Below are 20969 nucleotides of genomic sequence, written 5' to 3'. Positions count from 1 at the left end.
AGGACAGATTGTAAGCTGGTAAAAAGTAAAGTAAATCCTTAAAAAGGATTCAAATGAAAACAACTGTTAGGCTTCAATGCATGTATTGTTATCTGTAAACAAACCATAACTGAACCAGCCTCTGAAATTTGTGGCAAGATGACATCAGAGAAATGCAGACTGTGGAGTTACTGTGTACAAATACTAACCTTTACTTTATTAATAACAAGTAATAATTAATTTTATTGTCTACATACAAAAATACTATTGCAAAATACTAAAAGAAATCAAATAAAATTTTGAATTGTGCACTCCAGGTTCAAATCCTGGCAATGCCACAGCCCTTCTTGGTCAGCAGTCTAGGAAGGGAAGAGGGATCTCTTAGCTCTCGCATCACGTTGAGCAATAGGGGGAGTCCGAGCACTCAGATGGGGATAAAAGTGTAGTAAAAAAAATAGCATAATTTATAAGGAGACACCCACATTTGCTGTTTTTAGTGTTTTTTTTTCTGAGTAAGCCCAACTTAAACTGAAATTTAACTGTTTACCTGACATACAGAATGTTGTTACAAAATTGTGACTAAACTAAGTTTGAGTTTGAGTAAATCCAAGCCGAGCTCAAGTTAATTAACCCAAAACAGATGTGCCACCTTATAATTTGATTACAGTTACAGTTTTACAGTAAGTGCTGACAGCATATAAACTGATTTCCTTATTTAATATCAGTTGGGGCCCGTTTTTTCTAAAGTTCTGCAGTACTGCAAACTCCATTTTGGTGTTAAAAAGTGGTTGTCCAATTTGATGATTTGACAATTATCTTTTCCAAACAGTTGTTAAAAGCACATACTGGAAATCTTTGGCTCTGCAATCTCTGCGTACTAAAATCTTTTATTTGTTACACCTGCGTGCTGTAGTTTCTGTGCGCGAGTGTGCACTTATCTTTAAGGTCACATTCAAAACCATACAATTCCCAAATTTGTAGGGACAAACAGTACTAATGAGGTATATCTATTTTAAAGGTTATGCCAAAACAGAAGGAACACAAATTAGTAATTGTATGCCATGCATTGCAGTGCACCAGTCACTGAAACTGGAGAAAGCAAGAGAAAGAAGATTTAGTTTATGTCTGATTTAGGTTGCAACCTAAATTGCAACTGTGACTGAGAAGATGGTTTCTCAGCTTCAGAAGAAGTTTGAAGAACTCCATGTGATTTAACAGGGATTAGAGAATACACAACTGAGACAAAAGTGGGTTGATTTTCATAATTTCTTCACTTCTTTTTCATCATTTGAATTTCATAATAAATAACAATGACATAAAAAACAGCACATCTCTATATTCACCTGCAGGGCAACAATTAGTGCAAAACAAAAAGACGTGCTTTGAAATATAAGCTTTGCCCTGCTTTGATGGCATCAATTACCTTCATTCTCAGATCCTCAGCCAGCTGCGTAAAGGAGCCCATGGCTCTTGACTGTAACCACATAAAGTCAGATAAAAATATTTTTTGGCAAGAAATATTCAAAATGGGTTTGGTGTAAAATAAAAGATGGTTATACACAAAAGAGCCTCATCCCCGTTGTTAAATATGGTGGAAGATCTATGATGTTTCGGACTTGTTTAACCTCCAAAGGCCCTGAGAACCTTGTTAAGGTACAGGATTTCAAGACATACCATGGGATTTTAAAATTAAAATAAGATTAAAATCGGGCTGCCAAAACATGGCCATGGTTGGATCTTCTAATAAGGCACTGATCCAAAACATATGCCTTAATCCACAAAAAATGGTTCAGTGACCACAGAAAAAGCTTTTGACATAGCCATCACAGTCCCCTGACCTAAACCCCACTGAAACTCTGTATAATCATGTAACTTAAACAAATCATCTATGCATGTTATTCACAGCAAGAATTTATTCTACCAATGAACAGGACAGCACTTATCTCTAGAGGTGCAGCAAGACAAGTCACGGCAGCGAAGAGCTGTAAAGATGAAACAACAAAACAATTATCTGTCAAAATTTCCACCTAAAATTCTGAAACTTAAGTTAGTAATTTAAGTTAAACCTCACTTCAACTGTTCAGTACAATATCACACCTCACAGAACAAATATCCAACGAGAACAGCAGACAGCCAAAAGACAGGATAAGTTTAATGGCAAAGTTGCATGGCCATGTTAAAAAAAATGTATGTGTGGCTCTAAAAATAAAGCAAGTGTTCATGCTCAGAGCCGAAGGATATCACAGCTATGGAGTGCAGTTTAAGACTCTCATGTATCTGACCATTAAGACTGGCATTTGAAACCCAGAAAGTCATCAGTAGGACACTTCAGTGTGATTATTTACTGCCCCAGTGTTATCTAAACAATTGTATTTTAATATAACCTATGCACACAAAACTTGTAGACTTGTAACCGTAGAAAATCCTATTTGAAAAAACTAAAAATTGCATACAAAATGAACATTGTAATTGGAAAACACTATTTTATGACTTAAATGCATGACTAAAATTTGCCAATATGAACATTTAGAAAAGTCATCTGAAATCCAGTTATTCAGATTTAAACAGTAATCAGATTACAATGATCAACATAATGCAGCAGTTTCAGATACTATGGAAAAAATGGTATGATGCATGCACAATAATATGTAAAGCTTACATCAACTGCCCATTTACTTTCACAGCCCTTTCTCTGATACTTCTAATCTACAATAAGAGAAAAGTGTAATATTACAGAAAAACATGCACAAACAGACTTACTTAAGAACACTGCCGCTGTCGAGCATCCGGGAACTCTTAGGGAATCTGGCTAAACTCCTTTATACTGCCTTCAGATATGGACTAAAATTCTTAACCTCTGAGAGCATGGCTTTGACTGTTTCTATATCTGAATTAATTCCAAATGAGCTTATTAAACTGAGATATAGTGTTTCAGAATTTCAGTTTGATTCCAGTTTGTCCCAAGCAGCAGGCTCTGAACTTTTACTGCATAGTAATCTTTTGCAAGACATATTATCTTTCATTTGGAAATAAGTGGTTTAATCTGGTACTAGTAATAAATCTTTGGTTTTATTATAATATAATAATAATAATGAATACTCTCTGCTTTGCAAAAGACAGAGCACTCTGTTTGGTTAGACCTCTTATTCAGCTCAATTAGCTTTTGGTGACACACTTATGTAAATGTATGTTCAAAACACTGACCAAAAATTCAGAACCTCCTAATATTCTGTTTTGGTAAACACAGATGAGGGAGTAGAAGGCAAAACAAACTTAGTATTAAACAGCTTATGGGTCTTACTTTCTTCTTTTTTTTTTAAATAGAAGTTTGCGATTACTTGCTTTAAAGACTGTTTTAAAAGACATCATGATGATTCCCCAGAGGACTGCTGCTTGTTTTTGTTTAATGAAAAATGGCACTTACACATACAGAAATGCAAAAGACTTCAAAACTGGTGGACCGACAGATTAAAAAGCAATAAAAGTTCTGCCTCGAATGATGAGTGCAATTTATTTATTTATATTATGAAAAGGTTGCAGTGACCCTGCAATAGAACACCAGTGACATCACGGCTTCTCCAAATTTGATCTAAGATTTCCTCAGTGCCAAAATCCATTAAAAAGAAGACTCTTCTTGTAATCCTAGAATCCTTTGAATATTGCAAAGCATGCATATTTAAAAATACAACACAATGAAAATACAGACCACACACATGACCATTATGACAGAAAACCATCAAAGAGTATATTAGGATTTGTGTGAAACTGTATCAGTTATTTCTACTGTTTTACAAGCTTACATTAATGCAATATTATTTCTAAAATTATTAGATAGTGTAATCAAACTAAAATTGATCAAACAAGACAAAGTAATTTTTGTAAAAACACCTGAATCTGAACTATTCTGTCTAAAAGCATAAAAATAAAGCGTTGCGGTGACTGCTATAGAACACCAGTATTTCATAGTATAATATGATACATGAGCTCATCATCATCATTGCCACTTAGGGAGGAAAAACATCAAGCAAGAATCCATGACCAAACATAGCCTGAAAGTTCTGCTGAGTGAACATTAATGGTGCTATATAAGAGGCTCCTCCAAGTATTGAGGCTAGCCCAGGAACCCTGCAAAGGTGAGGGAATGCTGATGTCTTACATGCTGATTAGGATTATTCAATTGTTCAAATTCTGAGAAAATTCTTCTTGGATAATTTTAATAATATTCAATTTCATTCTGATTTGTTTCTTAATTGTTTTCTTCTTTCAGAATACACAGCCTTTTCTGTTTACCATTTTCCATACTTGGGAACAAAAAGGTAAGGTGTATGTATGGTGTAGGTAGTGAGGCATGGGGCATAACCTAACATGGGTTAAATAGTAACAGATATTTTATGAAATAATGAAGTTCAAGGAAAGTGTGCTTTTGGTCATGTTGTATTCATAGTAACGTCATCTGTGATCTTTTTTTAAATCAGTCAGACTGATATTTATCAAGATTAATCTTTTTTTATACTAGGAAAGTACATTTTTTCATCGTAAGCATTTTACAACAACTGAGATGTGTCACAAAATTCACAACTACATTACTTTAATTTCCCTGTTACATAGCACTGTACTGATAAAGTAAACAACTTACAGTGAGAGCTACCCAGTGCAGCCTGCATGAAGAGGTTAATTTAACATGTTGCTACAACTAAGCCATCCAAAGTAAACCTTGAGAGAATTCCAGATGTCCCCATATAAATTCATTTCATTTGAAACATTTTATTCATAAGAAAGTACATAGATGCATAAGAAAGTACAATTGATAACATGCAAATACAATATATTTGCAGTTTTATCGTGCTACTATTTGATTCTCTACTTTGTATTTTTGACACGGAACTGTGCTCAATTAATTTCATTTATCTCCTTCTATGTAGGCTTGGCTGAATTCTTTCCAAATAGTAGGCTCAAATCATAGGTTGCCTGTATAAAAAGGCAACAACTAAAATATTAGGTGTTAGGATATGCCCCACTCTACTCAAACATCTTGTGCATGACATTGCTAGTCTACGTAAGATTTAATTAAACTAGCCAGAAGTAGTCTTTTAAAGAAGACTGACAAACATACGAATTGTCTTCACAGTAAAACACCATCATGGGGGATGGAGAAATGGAGTGTTTTGGGCCGGCGGCCATCTACCTCCGCAAGTCAGAAAGAGAGAGGATTGAGGCTCAGAGCAGACCCTTTGATGCTAAAACTGCAGTGTTTGTGGCTGAGCCCACTGAGATGTACCTCAAGGGTACACTAAAGAGTAAAGAGGGTGGCAAAGCCACTGTCGAAACTCTGTGCCACAAAGTAAGTAAAAAGACCTATGATGAGGATGTAAGGCCTCATTCACTAACCATGCTCATTCTTAACACCCATTCACCAATATTTTCTTATTTGGGATTTGTACTTGGGTAAGAAAAGAATTTACACACACTCAAAAGCACAAAGGAGCAAAGAGTTCTGCCCTTTAAGAACCTTTTTAGGACTTTTCCCAAGAACAAATTTTGAAGAATAGCTTAGGAAAATATTGGTGAATGAAGCCCATACTTCTCAGAGTATTGTTGCTTGTTAATGTTACTGCTGAGTATATCTAACACATACAAAGAGATATTTAACTTTATATATGATTCATAAGTGATGTATCCATAACATTGTTCATCTGTAAATGCAAAATTACTATTTGTTCAGGAATGTAATACATTGTAATACAATGTATTACAGCCTGATCATAATGGTGAAGAGACCTGTATACAGGCATACATGTATATGCGTCACACAGTGCACTGTATATCTCTCAGAAACTGTATAGGTCTATATTAAATATAAATCAATTGAATCAAAATCAATCTAATTTTTTCACAGACCCTCACAGTTAAGGAGGACGATGTCTATCCAATGAATCCTCCCAAATTTGACAAAATTGAGGACATGGCCATGATGACCCACCTGAACGAGCCTTGTGTGCTGTATAACCTCAAAGAGCGTTACGCAGCATGGATGATCTACGTAAGTTTATGCGAAAGAGGAATTACTGAATAAGATATATATATATATATATATATAATGGAGAGAGAGAGAGAGAGAGAGATATCACACTGACCTTCTGAAAATGTTTCTATTCACATCTTCAGACCTATTCTGGGCTGTTCTGTGTCACTGTGAACCCCTACAAGTGGCTCCCAGTATATGATGCAGTTGTTGTGACTGGATACAGAGGCAAAAAGAGAATTGAAGCCCCACCTCACATCTTCTCCATCTCTGATAATGCCTATCAGTTCATGCTCACTGGTATGATATTCCTCAAACAACAAAATGGAAAATAGTATTTACAAATAAAATAATTTAAGTAAGACAAAGTAAGTCAAAGTTGCAGCAAAAACTGTTTCGGTAAAAATGCATTCTTGAGAATAATGTGATAAATGTTTTCCTTTAGATCGTGAAAACCAGTCCATCCTGATTACGTAAGTGCAACCTTATATCACCACGAAGGAGCTTCTACATTAGCATTCTTTATTTCTGAGATATCACCAATGCAAATGATTGGGGCTAATCTGATCTAAAATCAATAACTGCCAAAACTACAGAGGAGCCAGCTCACTCTTAAGCAAGCACTTTTCTCTGTACATATTCTGTGCTTATGCAGATATAGCAGAATTAACAACAACATTTATAAGGGGCTTCTTGCTGATGTGACGAACGATCCACTTGATAAAATGTTTAAAAAAAAACAAAAACTCAAATATCTCAGGAAAATGACATCTACAAAAATTGGTGAAATTGTTCTAAACAACAATCATTATTATTAAAACTTAATATTGTTCACTTCTATCCTCAGTGGAGAATCTGGTGCAGGAAAAACTGTGAACACCAAACGTGTCATCCAGTACTTTGCCATAATTGCAATGACTGGACAGAAGAAGGCAGAGCCTGTTCATGGCAAAATGCAGGTAAGGGAATCACTATTTCAGGATTTTCAGAACACTTCTGAGTGAACTCCTTACTAAAATGTCTGTTATCATATCTAGGGTTCACTGGAGGACCAAATTGTTGCAGCCAACCCCCTGCTGGAAGCTTATGGTAATGCCAAGACTATCAGAAATGACAACTCTTCTCGTTTTGTAAGTACATACAAGATAAGTTGAAACTCTGCATAGAGCATAATATAAAATACAAAGAATACTGAACTAATTAAAAAATGTAATGAATTTCCAGGGCAAATTCATCAGAATTCATTTTGGACAAACTGGCAAGCTGGCATCAGCTGATATTGAAACCTGTAAGTTTCTGTCACTACTGGTGTATTTTATTATTTTATTTTATTTTATTTTATTATTCTGTTTACATCACTGTGTCAATCCCCAATGTTGTGATGTGCAAATAAAAATGAGATATGTGGATAACAAAATGAGAATCGGTAGTGGAAAAAGAGTGATGAGATTACCCACAAAACTGTGGGGGACTATCATAACTATTTAAAAAAAAACCCGCTAAGACTCCATACAATGTCTGCAGTTGTTCGTTGTCTCTGCAACTGCAGTACTGTTCACCAAAGCCACGTGAGCATTAACTCGGCAAAAATGCACAGAGCACTTTAGTCTCTTCAATTCATGCACATGGAGAGTTTTAAAAAATCCAACTGAAACAATGAATGCACAGATCATTTTAGTAAATGTAACTATTACTAATATCAACATACTGACAGATCTACTGGAAAAGTCAAGAGTCACTTTCCAGCTGTCTGCTGAGAGGAGCTACCACATTTTCTACCAGCTCATGACTGGACACAAGCCTGAGCTGCTTGGTATGGAATCTAAAAGTCTTATTGCTAGCATTTTTTGTTTAGTTTTAGAACTGATCTGGTCTAAAGACTTTATTTTTCCTCTCACACAGAGGCACTGCTCATCACCACCAACCCCTATGACTACCCTATGGTCAGCCAGGGTGAAATCACAGTTAAGAGCATCAACGATGTGGAAGAATTCATTGCCACAGATGTAAGTACAACTTCACTGAACTTCAGTGGGTTTATTTTTTTACAATGCCTCATTCTCAATGGTCCATCCACTCTGTTTCACCAAACACAGACTGCTATTGACATTCTGGGCTTCACCGCTGATGAGAAAATTAACATCTACAAACTGACTGGTGCTGTGCTGCATCACGGCAACATGAAGTTCAAGCAGAAGCAGAGAGAGGAGCAGGCTGAGCCTGATGGCACTGAGGGTAAATAGGAAAATTTATGAAAGGTTCATGTGACTTTATTAGAAGTGGTGTACAGACTTGAAATTTGGCTGATTTTAATTGTAATGAACGACATTATCACTTTTCCATCCAGTGGCTGATAAAATCGCCTACCTTCTGGGCCTGAACTCAGCTGACATGCTGAAAGCTTTGTGCTACCCCAGAGTAAAGGTTGGAAATGAGTTTGTGACCAAAGGCCAAACTGTACCTCAGGTAATGTGCTATTATTTGACCAAAACAAGAACGAAGGTTTTAAGTTTTCAAATACCTATAAAGTAACAAAGCATACTTTTGAACTCTACAGGTCAACAACGCAACAATGGCTCTTTGCAAGTCCATCTATGAGAAAATGTTCTTGTGGATGGTGTTTCGCATCAATGAGATGTTGGACACAAAACAGCAGAGGCAGTTCTTCATTGGTGTGCTGGACATCGCTGGATTTGAGATCTTTGATGTAAGTGTTCCCTGATTTTTATTTTCAAATTTCTTTAATTGTGATTTTTACAACTTTTACATATGTCTGATCACTATATCATGACAGTTCAACAGCTTGGAGCAGCTGTGCATCAACTTCACAAATGAGAAACTGCAACAGTTCTTCAACCACCACATGTTTGTGCTGGAACAAGAGGAGTACAAGAAAGAAGGAATTGAGTGGGAGTTCATTGACTTTGGTATGGACCTGGCTGCCTGTATTGAGCTTATTGAGAAGGTAATCTACTTAGAATCAACGGGCACTTTTAATAAAAGAACAATAGCTTTACAAAGGTGCTGACATGTAACTCCCCTGTCTCGTATAAATTTGTCACCATTAGCCAATGGGCATCTTCTCCATCCTTGAAGAGGAGTGCATGTTCCCCAAGGCTACAGACATAACCTTCAAGAACAAGCTGCATGACCAGCATCTTGGCAAAAGTAACGTCTTCCAGAAGCCAAAGCCTGCCAAAGGCAAAGCAGAAGCCCACTTCTCTCTGGTGCACTATGCCGGCACTGTGGACTACAACATTGCTGGCTGGCTGGACAAGAACAAGGACCCCCTGAATGACTCTGTTGTGCAGCTGTACCAGAAGTCAGCAAACAAACTTCTGTCCCACCTGTATGCAAGTCATGCATCTACTGATGGTAAGGAGACAAAAAAACTTTACACATACATAGAAAAAAAAGAAATTAAACATTATTTTGAGAACTAATAGTAATCTGCACAAAAATGTAATAGTACACACATAGCAAATTATATATTCTATTTGTGTATACTAATCAGCTTAAATCTGCAGCAGTAACTATATTATCATAAAGATTAATTTGTTTTTTATTTATAGATGCTGCAAAAGGTGGTAAGAAGGGGAAAAAGAAGGGTGGATCCTTCCAGACTGTCTCTGCTCTGTTCAGGGTAAAACACTTTTATACCGAAATAAGACACACACACACACTAGAAGAGGATGCATGTGCCAATCTACATAACTTTAGTTAACAGACACTGTCATAACATAAAACCTCACAGGAGAACTTGGCCAAGCTGATGACCAACTTGAGGAGCACTCACCCACACTTTGTCCGCTGCTTGATTCCTAATGAGTCCAAGACTCCAGGTAGACACCCTGAATAATCTGATTCCTTGCAAACTGTGAAGGTTTACTGAACCGTAAACAAAACATTTACTTTGTAATATAATTCTCATCCCTCTAGGCCTGATGGAGAACTTCTTGGTTATCCACCAGCTGAGGTGTAATGGTGTGCTGGAGGGTATCAGAATCTGCAGAAAAGGATTCCCCAGCAGAATCCTCTATGGTGACTTCAAGCAAAGGTCATTTTCATAGTGTTAATACTTCAAACAGGCAAACCAGCTTTAAAATGAGTGTAAATCTGTTCTATATACAGATTCATCATTTTTTTTATACAGATACAAAGTCTTGAATGCCAGTGTCATCCCAGAGGGACAGTTCATTGACAATAAAAAAGCCTCAGAGAAACTCTTGGGCTCCATTGATGTGGACCACACCCAGTACAAGTTTGGGCACACCAAGGTCAGTGTTACTGTTAATGTTAGCTGAAACTATTTCCATAACATGTTAATATTGCATATTGCAAATCTAAAATTTATGTCATGTATATTAATGACTGACTACTTATCTGAAATATAAGCATCTCTTTTAATGTCTGCAATGTTGAAACAGGGTGCTTGTTTTTGGCAAGAACACTGGTCCTAAACTTGGTAGTGTGCAAATTCTACTTCTGATTAAACTCACTATTTTCTTCAGTTTTGGTAACTTTTCAAATCAACACAATGCTATAATTCAAGAGGAAAAATACACACACACACACACATTTTTTAAACCACTTATCCTTCTGGGTTGGGGGGTGCTGCTGGAGCCTACCCCAGCGATCACTGGGCAGAAGGCAGGATAAACCCTGGACAGGTCGCCAGTCCAAGGAAAAATACACAGAGAATATAAATATCTGTGGTCAATTGGATGACATTTTGACATGTTTCTTGGTGGACCAGAACAAATATGAATGAACAAGGTCCCTTGTACAGAAGTACAGAATGCTTTATAACAGCAAACGTGAGCTAAATTCTACCAGTGTGTAGGCATATGTTACACATACTTTGTAGGTGCACAGTAAAAGGTGGGTCAATCATTTTATAAAATCTCTGTGTAGGTGTTCTTCAAAGCTGGTCTGCTTGGTACACTTGAGGAGATGCGAGATGAGAAACTAGCAAATCTGGTGACCATGACTCAAGCATTGTGTCGTGGCTTCCTTATGAGGAGAGAGTTTGTCAAGATGATGGAGAGGAGGTATTTTTTAGATTAACAAAGCAGGCTGACATCACATGGACATTCAAATACACTGAAATAATAAAGATATAGTCTTAAAATTGAAAATGCAGTATAATGAACTGAGCCATCTTCATTATAGGGAGTCCATCTACAGCATTCAATACAACATCCGCTCATTCATGAATGTGAAACACTGGCCATGGATGAAGTTGTACTTCAAGGTCAAGCCTCTTCTGAAAAGCGCAGAAACAGAGAAAGAAATGGCTGCCATGAAAGAGAACTATGAGAAAATGAAGGAAGATCTGGCAAAAGCACTGGCCAAGAAGAAAGAGCTTGAAGAGAAGATGGTGTCACTACTACAGGAGAAAAATGACCTGCAACTGGCAGTAACAGCTGTAAGTATTTACAATGAAGTAGATGAATTTCACTAGATGCTGGATGATGTTAAAATGCTTAAAAAATCCTTATAACTGATAGGAAACTGAGAATCTGGCTGATGCTGAGGAAAGGTGTGAGGGGCTCATCAAGAGCAAGATCCAGCTTGAGGCCAAACTCAAAGAGACAAATGAGAGACTGGAGGATGAGGAGGAAATCAATGCTGAGCTGACAGCCAAGAAGAGGAAACTGGAGGATGAGTGCTCTGAGCTGAAGAAGGACATTGATGATCTGGAACTCACCTTGGCTAAAGTGGAGAAGGAGAAACATGCCACTGAGAACAAGGTTAATAGTTTATACACATCAATGCAGTTAAAGTCTGTGAAAGCTGAATAGATTTTTTATAGATGTGCAAGGTATATATAATGTGAGAAAGCCCTCTTGCAATCTTTGTAAATTAATGATAATCTAGCATTTCAAAATGTTTTCACACAGGTGAAGAACTTGACTGAGGAGATGGCCTCTCAGGATGAGAGCCTTGCCAAGCTCACCAAGGAGAAGAAAGCCCTCCAAGAGGCACACCAGCAAACTCTTGATGATCTCCAGGCAGAGGAAGACAAAGTCAACACTCTGACCAAATCCAAGACAAAGCTTGAACAACAAGTGGATGATGTAAGATCAAACATAACAACATATGCAATAAACATATTCTACAGTCCTTCTGTGCCATCCTCAGAATTTCTGGTTTCTATAAACTATAGCTTGAAGGTTCATTGGAGCAAGAGAAGAAACTCCGTATGGACCTTGAACGAGCCAAGAGGAAGCTTGAGGGTGACTTGAAACTGGCACAGGAGTCCATAATGGACCTGGAGAATGAAAAGCAGCAGTCTGAAGAGAAGATCAAAAAGTACATACCACCATACAGTGTAGATGACAAATAATTTGGTTGGTGAAATTAGATGAAATAAGGATCCATTCTATTCCATTTTCATAACAGGAAAGATTTTGAAATCAGCCAACTTCTGAGCAAGATTGAAGATGAACAGTCCTTGGGTGCTCAGCTTCAGAAGAAGATTAAGGAGCTCCAGGTAATTAATCTCTGCAGAAACAAACTATTCAATTAAGTTACATTTAACTTAATCTATTTATACATTTAATACATACGTTTATTGACTGAAAATCTTTCCTTCAGGCTCGTATTGAAGAGCTAGAAGAGGAAATTGAGGCTGAGCGTGCAGCTCGTGCTAAAGTTGAGAAGCAGAGAGCTGATCTCTCCAGGGAACTTGAAGAGATCAGTGAGAGGCTCGAGGAGGCTGGTGGAGCCACTGCTGCTCAGATTGAGATGAATAAAAAGCGTGAGGCTGAGTTCCAGAAGCTGCGGCGTGATCTGGAAGAGTCCACTTTGCAGCATGAAGCCACTGCTTCTGCCCTTCGCAAGAAACAAGCTGACAGTGTTGCTGAGCTTGGAGAGCAGATCGACAACCTTCAGCGGGTCAAACAGAAGCTGGAGAAGGAGAAGAGCGAATATAAGATGGAAATAGATGATCTGTCCAGTAACATGGAGGCTGTGGCAAAATCAAAGGTGTGTTCATTTAACACTGAGAAAAGAAATACAATTTGCTTAGATAACAATTCAGGGTATTTAGTTACTTTATATGTTGTTTTATGCACATTAAAGCAAAGCCAAGTTGGCTGAAATGTGCTTGAAAGATTACATACTTCATTCCATATGGGATATGGTATATAATGAAATTTTTGTTATTGGTCTACAGATTTATAAACGCAAGGTACCAGCATTCTTCTTTTTCAGTTAATTTCACTATGTATGTATTTCCAGGCAAATCTAGAGAAGGTGTGCCGTACTCTTGAGGACCAGCTGAGCGAACTCAAAGCTAAAAATGATGAACATGTCCGTCAACTGAATGACATCAGTGCACAAAGAGCACGACTTCAGACTGAGAATGGTAACTAGAGTACACAGGTGAAATAATGTTTGCTTGGCATTTGTGACTTAATTTGTCCAAACCTTTTCCAAGGTGAATTTAGCCGTCAGCTGGAGGAGAAGGAGGCACTTGTTTCTCAGCTGACCAGAGGAAAACAAGCTTACACACAGCAGATTGAAGAACTTAAAAGACAAATCGAGGAGGAAGTCAAGGTACTATTAAAAAACAGTATTTGATATCATCGTTTTATTTGCTTCACATTTGTGTTACAGTCAAGCAGCATCAAGTTAAAACAACAAGCACAGTTTCAAAAAATGTGTTTAATTTTAGGCAAAGAACGCCCTGGCTCATGCTGTCCAGTCAGCCCGTCATGACTGTGACTTGCTCAGAGAGCAGTTTGAAGAAGAGCAGGAGGCCAAGGCGGAGCTGCAACGTGGAATGTCCAAGGCCAACAGTGAGGTGGCTCAGTGGAGAACCAAATACGAGACAGATGCCATCCAGCGTACTGAGGAGCTTGAAGAGGCCAAGTTAGTAAATGCTGAACAGTAACACAAAGTAAACATTTCCTCATTTTCTAGATAAAGACACACTTGCTAGATAAAGATGTTACATTACACAATTTGACCTTCTCAGGAAAAAGCTTGCCCAGCGTCTACAAGATGCTGAGGAATCAATTGAAGCTGTGAATTCCAAGTGTGCCTCTTTGGAGAAGACCAAACAGAGACTTCAGGGTGAAGTGGAGGACCTCATGATTGATGTCGAGAGAGCCAATTCACTGGCTGCCAATCTTGACAAGAAGCAAAGGAACTTTGACAAGGTAAAGGGCTTGTTGGCTAAAAGTAAACAATGAAATTACACCAAAATTGTTCGGTCTGAATACAAGTGTAATTTTACCTTCTAGGTGTTGGCAGAGTGGAAGCAGAAGTATGAAGAAGGTCAGGCTGAGCTGGAGGGAGCTCAGAAAGAAACTCGCTCTCTCAGCACTGAACTCTTTAAGATGAAGAACTCATATGAGGAGGCTCTTGACCAGCTGGAGACCCTGAAGAGAGAGAACAAGAATCTGCAGCGTATGTGACTTAGAAATGAAAATGCATATGCAAATATTAATAGAAATATTTTTAAACAAATAAATCAAGACAAACAAAAAGCAATTATTGCTCTCATTTCTCATTTCAGAGGAGATTTCTGACCTGACTGAACAAATTGGCGAGACTGGAAAGACCATCCATGAGCTGGAGAAGGCAAAGAAAACAGTGGAGACTGAGAAATCAGAAATCCAGACGGCTCTTGAAGAAGCTGAGGTAACACTACACGTAACATAAGTAAGCGTAAAGGTAGAACTGGTTTGCAATAAACGGCTTAATATTTAACATCATTCTTCAGGGCACACTTGAACATGAGGAGTCCAAGATTCTTCGTATCCAACTCGAGCTCAACCAAGTAAAGAGTGAGATTGACAGGAAGCTTGCTGAGAAGGATGAGGAGATGGAGCAGATCAAGAGGAACAGTCAGAGGGTGATCGAGTCCATGCAGAGCACTCTGGACTCTGAGATCAGGAGCAGAAATGATGCTCTGAGAGTCAAGAAGAAAATGGAGGGAGATCTCAATGAGATGGAGATTCAGCTGAGCCATGCAAACCGTCAGGCTGCTGAGGCCCAGAAACATCTCAGGAATGTTCAAGGACAACTCAAGGTGAACCTCCAACATTTTCTCACTTCAATTTATAAACTTCCTAGTTTAATACATTGAATAACTGCAATTCCTTTTCCATAAGGATGCCCAACTGCACCTTGATGAGGCTGTCAGAGGACAGGAAGACATGAAGGAGCAGGTTGCCATGGTGGAGCGCAGGAATAACCTGATGCTGGCAGAGATTGAGGAGCTGAGAACTGCATTGGAGCAAACAGAGAGAGGCCGCAAAGTGGCTGAACAGGAGCTGGTTGATGCCAGTGAGCGTGTGGCACTACTGCACTCTCAAGTAAGTTCAACCAGCTTATAAGTTTGCTGTTCCTTTCAAATTCCTTGCCAAATCATCTGAAGGGCTTAACTTTTGTTTCTTTTAACAGAATACTAGTCTAATCAACACCAAGAAGAAGCTTGAGGCTGATCTGGTGCAGATTCAAGGTGAGGTGGATGATACAGTTCAGGAGGCGAGAAATGCTGAAGAGAAGGCCAAGAAGGCTATTACTGATGTGAGTGTTTAACTGCATAGATTTTGCATGTGTCTTTTACAGGGGAAAAAGGTAAAAAAATTACATGGCTTATTTTATAGGCTGCCATGATGGCAGAGGAGCTGAAGAAAGAACAGGACACCAGTGCTCACCTGGAGAGGATGAAGAAGAACCTTGAGGTTACAGTCAAAGATCTGCAGCACCGTCTGGATGAGGCTGAGAGCCTTGCCATGAAGGGTGGAAAGAAGCAGCTCCAGAAACTGGAGTCTAGGGTATGCTACACTCTTTATTCAGTGGAAATAAAAAAACAGTGATTTTGTTAAAGGGCTTTTTTTTGTTTGACAATTCGAATTTAACACAAAAACATTGTATTCTAGGTGCGTGAGCTGGAGGCTGAGGTTGAAGCTGAGCAGAGACGCAGCGCTGATGCTGTTAAAGGAGTCCGCAAATACGAGAGAAGAGTGAAAGAACTCACCTACCAGGTAAAGCATTAACTGAGTATCATATAGACTATAATAAGAATATCTACTAGACCAAGCAAACCCTAAAACAAGGAGAACCTTTGCAGACCGAGGAAGACAAGAAGAATGTCAACAGACTGCAGGATCTGGTGGACAAGCTGCAGCTCAAAGTGAAGGCCTACAAGAGACAGGCTGAGGAAGTTGTAAGTGTGCCATTATGTGTCTTGCATTGTACATGCAGGGGAATACAATGAATGACAAGACCATGCAGATGAACATGTTTTACTCATAAAAACAACACTAAACCATGTGATGTTTTCACTCTTACAGGAAGAGCAGGCAAACACTCACCTGTCCAGGTTCAGGAAGGTCCAGCATGAGCTGGAGGAAGCTCAGGAACGTGCTGACATTGCTGAGTCCCAGGTCAATAAGCTGAGAGCCAGGAGCCGAGATGCTGGAAAGGTGAATTCTATGTAATAAAGAAAAACAAATTTGAATGAATATTGTACTAATATATTGTCAATGTCAGAACAAAACCTTTTATCTCCAAAATGGTAATGTTACAGGAGAAGAAAAAGACATTCATAACTTGTAAGGAAGTTAATGTAACAAGATTTCCTGCCAAGTAACTTTTATTTATCATGAAAATTTAACACAATGCAAAGGGCGGCCAGAATTTTCAAACTATCTCAAAAAGTCAAAAAGACAACAATGGAGATACAAGGTTTTTGTGCAAAAATGACAATATATGTTTACATATTGGATTTCTTCAGACAGTATACCCCACCAACTTCTACTAGCCTAGACTTTTCTTTTAAAAGATACATTTTTTTCAAATAATAATAAAATGATAAATATTATATAATTTGAGTTTTCATACTCTTATGGTACATGTTCAGTGCACGCAAATTTGATATCCAAAAACTTGAGTGCCAAAACTTGGGGCGTAACAAGAAAAGCTGAACAGACCAAAACAGACCAAGCAACTTGTTCTTGTCTGTACGCAATGAGGACATGTCTACATAGTTCCATCTGGTCAAAAGCTCTTGAACTCCCCATGCTCCTGGCAGCTGCCAGAACAATTTTTTCTCGGATGCATGGTACAGCTCATTTACAGCATTTACAAAACAATTTAAAAAAAGCCTATTCATGTATAATCAGGTGCTGCCGAAACTACACAAAAATAAATGAGAAATATCTTATCAAGTTCATTATAAGCTCACCAGACAAAAAATTAGTCACCTTGCGTGTTTAAGGTGGTAGTTACTTCAGGCTCCTGCAGATTGCGTTGCAAGAGGATGATCGGGCTATAAATACTTGCGGGTGTGCGATGGGATTCATAGATTGGGAAGAGGTAGTACAGTGCAGTGAATGTCTCGTTCAATGTGTGGAAAATGGGTCGCAAAGCAGATGTATAGGAATTGGGGGGAAAAAGTGACTGCATTTGGGCCTGCCAAAGGCCACAGTGTGAAGGAAGTAGCTGAATTTGCAGGTGTATTGAAGCTTACGGTCATAAGGGTCGACCAGTAGTGGCGAAAATTGCTTCTACAAGTCAATGCAGTCCTTCACAACCAATTTCTGAAAGAACTTTCTGCAAGGAACTGCATACCATGAACATATGGAGCAGAGTGGCACGCAAGAGGCCTTTGCTCCCTTCGCTCACAGAGTTGCCTGGTTACAGTGGGCAAAGAGACACAAAAATTGGATTGTTCATGGAAACATGTTATCTGGTCAGATGAATCTCGTTTCTGCCTGTATGTGAATGATGCTCGGCGTCGTGTTCATCGTAGACCACAGGAAGCCTTCAATGAGGACTGCATGCAAGGTATTGTTCAAGCTGGAGGCTCTGTGATGTTCTAGGGGTGTTTTAAATATGCGGAAATGGGTCCTTTGGTTTAGGTGACAGTAAATGTGAACCACAGTGCCGACACTGAGCTGCTGAACGACCAGGTTTTGCCTTTTGCTCATCATCTTACTGAGGAACATAACATTCCAATCCCTGCATTCCGAGATGACAACTCTCACATTCACAGGGCTGCAAATGTGACTGACTGGCATGATGAACATTCAGGAGCGTTCACACATCTAGACTGGCCCGCAAAATCCCCAAATTTGAATCCCTTTCAAAATCTGTGGGACTATCTGGAACGAGTAAGACGCCAGGGAAGGCATTCACGAAATCTGCCCAAACTGCGCAATCCATTCATGCAAGAGTGGCTGAACAATGATGTCGCCTACATCCAGAAACTTGTCCAGTCCATGCCAAATCGAATCACAGCAGTTATTTGTGCTTGTGGAGGTATTACATGCTATTAGATATGTTTCAGTCACAGGTGACTAATTTTTTTTGTCTGGTGAGCTTACTTCACAAACAATTTTTAATAGTCTGATTTTAGAACCAAGCTCATGTCCTGCATGGTAGACAGACAAACCCCTCCAGCAGCAAGGCACTGGCCAAGGAATCAGAGTGAGATATTTGCACCTGGTGCAGTGGACACATACTGTTAAATCAAGAGACCTTTGAAAAGTATATAGAACAGATGAGAGATGAGTAAGATAGAGCTTTACTAATAATGTGTATATGTATTTTAGGGCAAGGAGATCGCTGAATAAAGGACGAAGACCACAAGGGACACCAACAAGCAATGATATAATATACATTTCTTGTTAAATGTCCATGCAGAAACTGAATTAAATAAAACTGCAGCAAAGACACTCAACCCCTCGCAATTTATTTACCTAATCAGAATAAACTAGGGCTGTCAAGTGAGTAAAACCATTAATACCATTAATACCATTAGTTTTGTGAAGTACTAATCTTGATTAATTGCATTTGTCTTATTTGCTCAAACTGGACCTAAAGAAAGTTTAATTTTCCATTTAAAAGCAGTGCATGTAGGTATAGCTAATTGAGCGGACAAAATAATCTAAATCAGAACGGATTTTTTTACTTCAATTCAGTAACACTATGTTCATACCTGAACCTACATGAAAGTCAGTTTCTGCAAATTGAACGCAATCTCCATGACCAGCGTCCAGTGAAAGCAATGCATGTTCTAATGAGTGTATATATTTATCATATATCATTTATCATAAAAAACGGTCAATGGTTCCACACGTTAACTTGACAGATCTAGAATAAACATATAGCAGACTAATTCAGATACAGACCGAAATAAATAAAGAAAAGTGTTCATCTGCTTCAAAATAAAACCCCATTTCCAAAAAAGTTGGGACACTGTGCAAAATGTAAATAAAAACAAAATGCAATGATATGCAAATCATTTAAATCCTATATATTTCATTGAAAACAGTTGAAAGACAACAAATCAAAATGTTGAAACAAGAAATGTTATTGTTTTTTTGAAAAATATATGCCCATTTTGAATTTGATGCCAACAACACATTCCAAAAAAGTTCAGACGGGGGCAACAAAAGGCTGGTAAAGTTGTGTAATGCTAAAGAAAAACACCTGGTGGTTAATTGGCAACAGGTCAGTAACGTGACTGAGTATAAAAAGAGCATCTCAGAGAGGCGGAGTCTTTCAGAAGTAAAGATGAGGAAGGGTTCACCACTCCGTGAAAGACTATACAGGCAAATAGTGCAACAATTCAAGAATAACATTTCTTAATGTAAAATAGCAAAGAACTTTTGCTTTTCATCATCTACAGTACATAATATCATTACAAGATTCAGAGAATCTGGAGAAATCTCTGTATGTAAGGGACAAGGCCAAAAACCAGTATTTGCTGGCCATGATCTTTGGGCCTCAGGCTGCACTGCCTTAAAAACAGACACGATTCTCTAGTGGAAATCACTACATGGGCTCAGGAACACTTCTGAAAACCACTGTCTGTGAAAACAGTTCATCGCTGCATCCACAAATCCAAGTTAAAACTCTAAAAAGCAAAGCAGAAACCATATATAAACAGGATCCAGAAACCGCCTTCTCTGGGCCCGAGCCCATTTAAAATGGACTGAGGGGAAGGGGAAAAGTGTCCTGTGGTCTGACAAATCAAAATCTGAAGTTGTTTTTGGAAATCATGGACACTGTGTCCTCCGGGCTAAAGACCACTCAGCTTGTTGTCAGTGCACAGTTCAAAAGCCAGTATTCATGATGGTATAGGGGTGCATTAGTGCTTACGGCATGGGTGACATGCACATCTGTGAAGGCACCATTAATGCTGAACAGTATATACATATTTTGGCAACATATGCTGCCATCCAGATGACGTCTCTTTCAGGGAAGGCCTTGATTATTTCAGCAAGACAATGTCAAACCACATTCTGCATGTATTACAACAGCATGGCTCCGTATTAAAAGAGTCTGGGTGCTAAACTAACCTGCCTGTAGTCCAGATCTGTCACCCACTGAGAACATTTGGCGCATTGTGAAATGAAAAATATGGCAAAGGAGATCCTGAACTGTTGAGCAGCTGAAATCCTATATCAAACAAGAACAGGAAAATATTTCACTTTCAAAACCACAGCAATTGATCCTCCTCAGTTTCCAAACACTTACAGAGTGTTGTTAAAAGAAGAGGTGATGAAACACAGTGGTAAGCATGCCCCCGTCCCAACTTCTTTGGAACGTGTTTTTGGCATCAAATTCAAAATGGGCATATATTTTTCAAAAAAACAATAAAATTTCTCAATTTCAACATTTGATATGTTGTCTTTGTACTATTTTCCTTTAAAAATATGGTTTACTTGATTTGCATATCATTGCATTCTATTTTTATTTACATTCTGCACAGCGTCCCAACTTTTTTGGAAATGGGGTTGTAGCTTCAATCATGCTTTCACGTAAACTTTGTACACCAAACTTGTCATGGCTGATGGGCAATGTTCAGGATAAGTGGAAAATTATATTTTTACCACTGAACCATTCCTTTAATAAGTAGGACACACAGTAGAGTGTTTTGTGAAACCATCATAAACCTGTACCAAACTCATGGAGGGATAAAAAGCAGGAAAATGAAAAC

General features: G+C 38.4%; 1 protein-coding gene across 2 annotated transcripts; it reads left to right on the top strand.

Moving 5' to 3' along the window:
* Positions 1–4246: 4246 nt before the first annotated feature.
* LOC118799788 (myosin heavy chain, fast skeletal muscle-like) lies at positions 4247–18704 on the top strand. Of its 2 annotated transcripts, XM_036559830.1 has the most exons (40): positions 4247–4295; positions 5108–5320; positions 5876–6019; positions 6145–6301; positions 6447–6474; positions 6849–6960; positions 7039–7131; positions 7226–7289; positions 7716–7814; positions 7904–8007; positions 8098–8236; positions 8349–8467; positions 8559–8708; positions 8796–8966; positions 9070–9376; positions 9574–9644; positions 9756–9843; positions 9941–10058; positions 10155–10278; positions 10916–11052; positions 11174–11429; positions 11512–11754; positions 11905–12081; positions 12171–12316; positions 12407–12497; positions 12602–12991; positions 13247–13373; positions 13446–13564; positions 13683–13879; positions 13986–14169; positions 14254–14419; positions 14529–14653; positions 14736–15044; positions 15127–15330; positions 15419–15544; positions 15625–15795; positions 15901–16005; positions 16092–16187; positions 16315–16446; positions 18577–18696. In XM_036559830.1, exons 2-40 carry the CDS (start codon positions 5120–5122, stop codon positions 18595–18597), a joined length of 5811 nt encoding a protein of 1936 aa, XP_036415723.1. In that variant the 5' UTR covers positions 4247–4295; positions 5108–5119; the 3' UTR covers positions 18598–18696. The 2 variants fall into 2 exon arrangements, with proteins under 2 accessions (XP_036415723.1, XP_036415722.1); XM_036559829.1 differs by having other exon boundaries at positions 7904–8236; positions 18577–18704.
* Positions 18705–20969: the final 2265 nt, after the last annotated feature.

This window comes from Colossoma macropomum, unplaced genomic scaffold, assembly GCF_904425465.1.
Source record: "Colossoma macropomum unplaced genomic scaffold, Colossoma_macropomum, whole genome shotgun sequence".
Classification (NCBI taxonomy): Eukaryota; Metazoa; Chordata; class Actinopteri; order Characiformes; family Serrasalmidae; genus Colossoma; species Colossoma macropomum.
The sequence above is the reverse complement of the archived record's forward strand: the minus strand, read 5'-3'. Positions and strand labels throughout refer to the sequence as shown.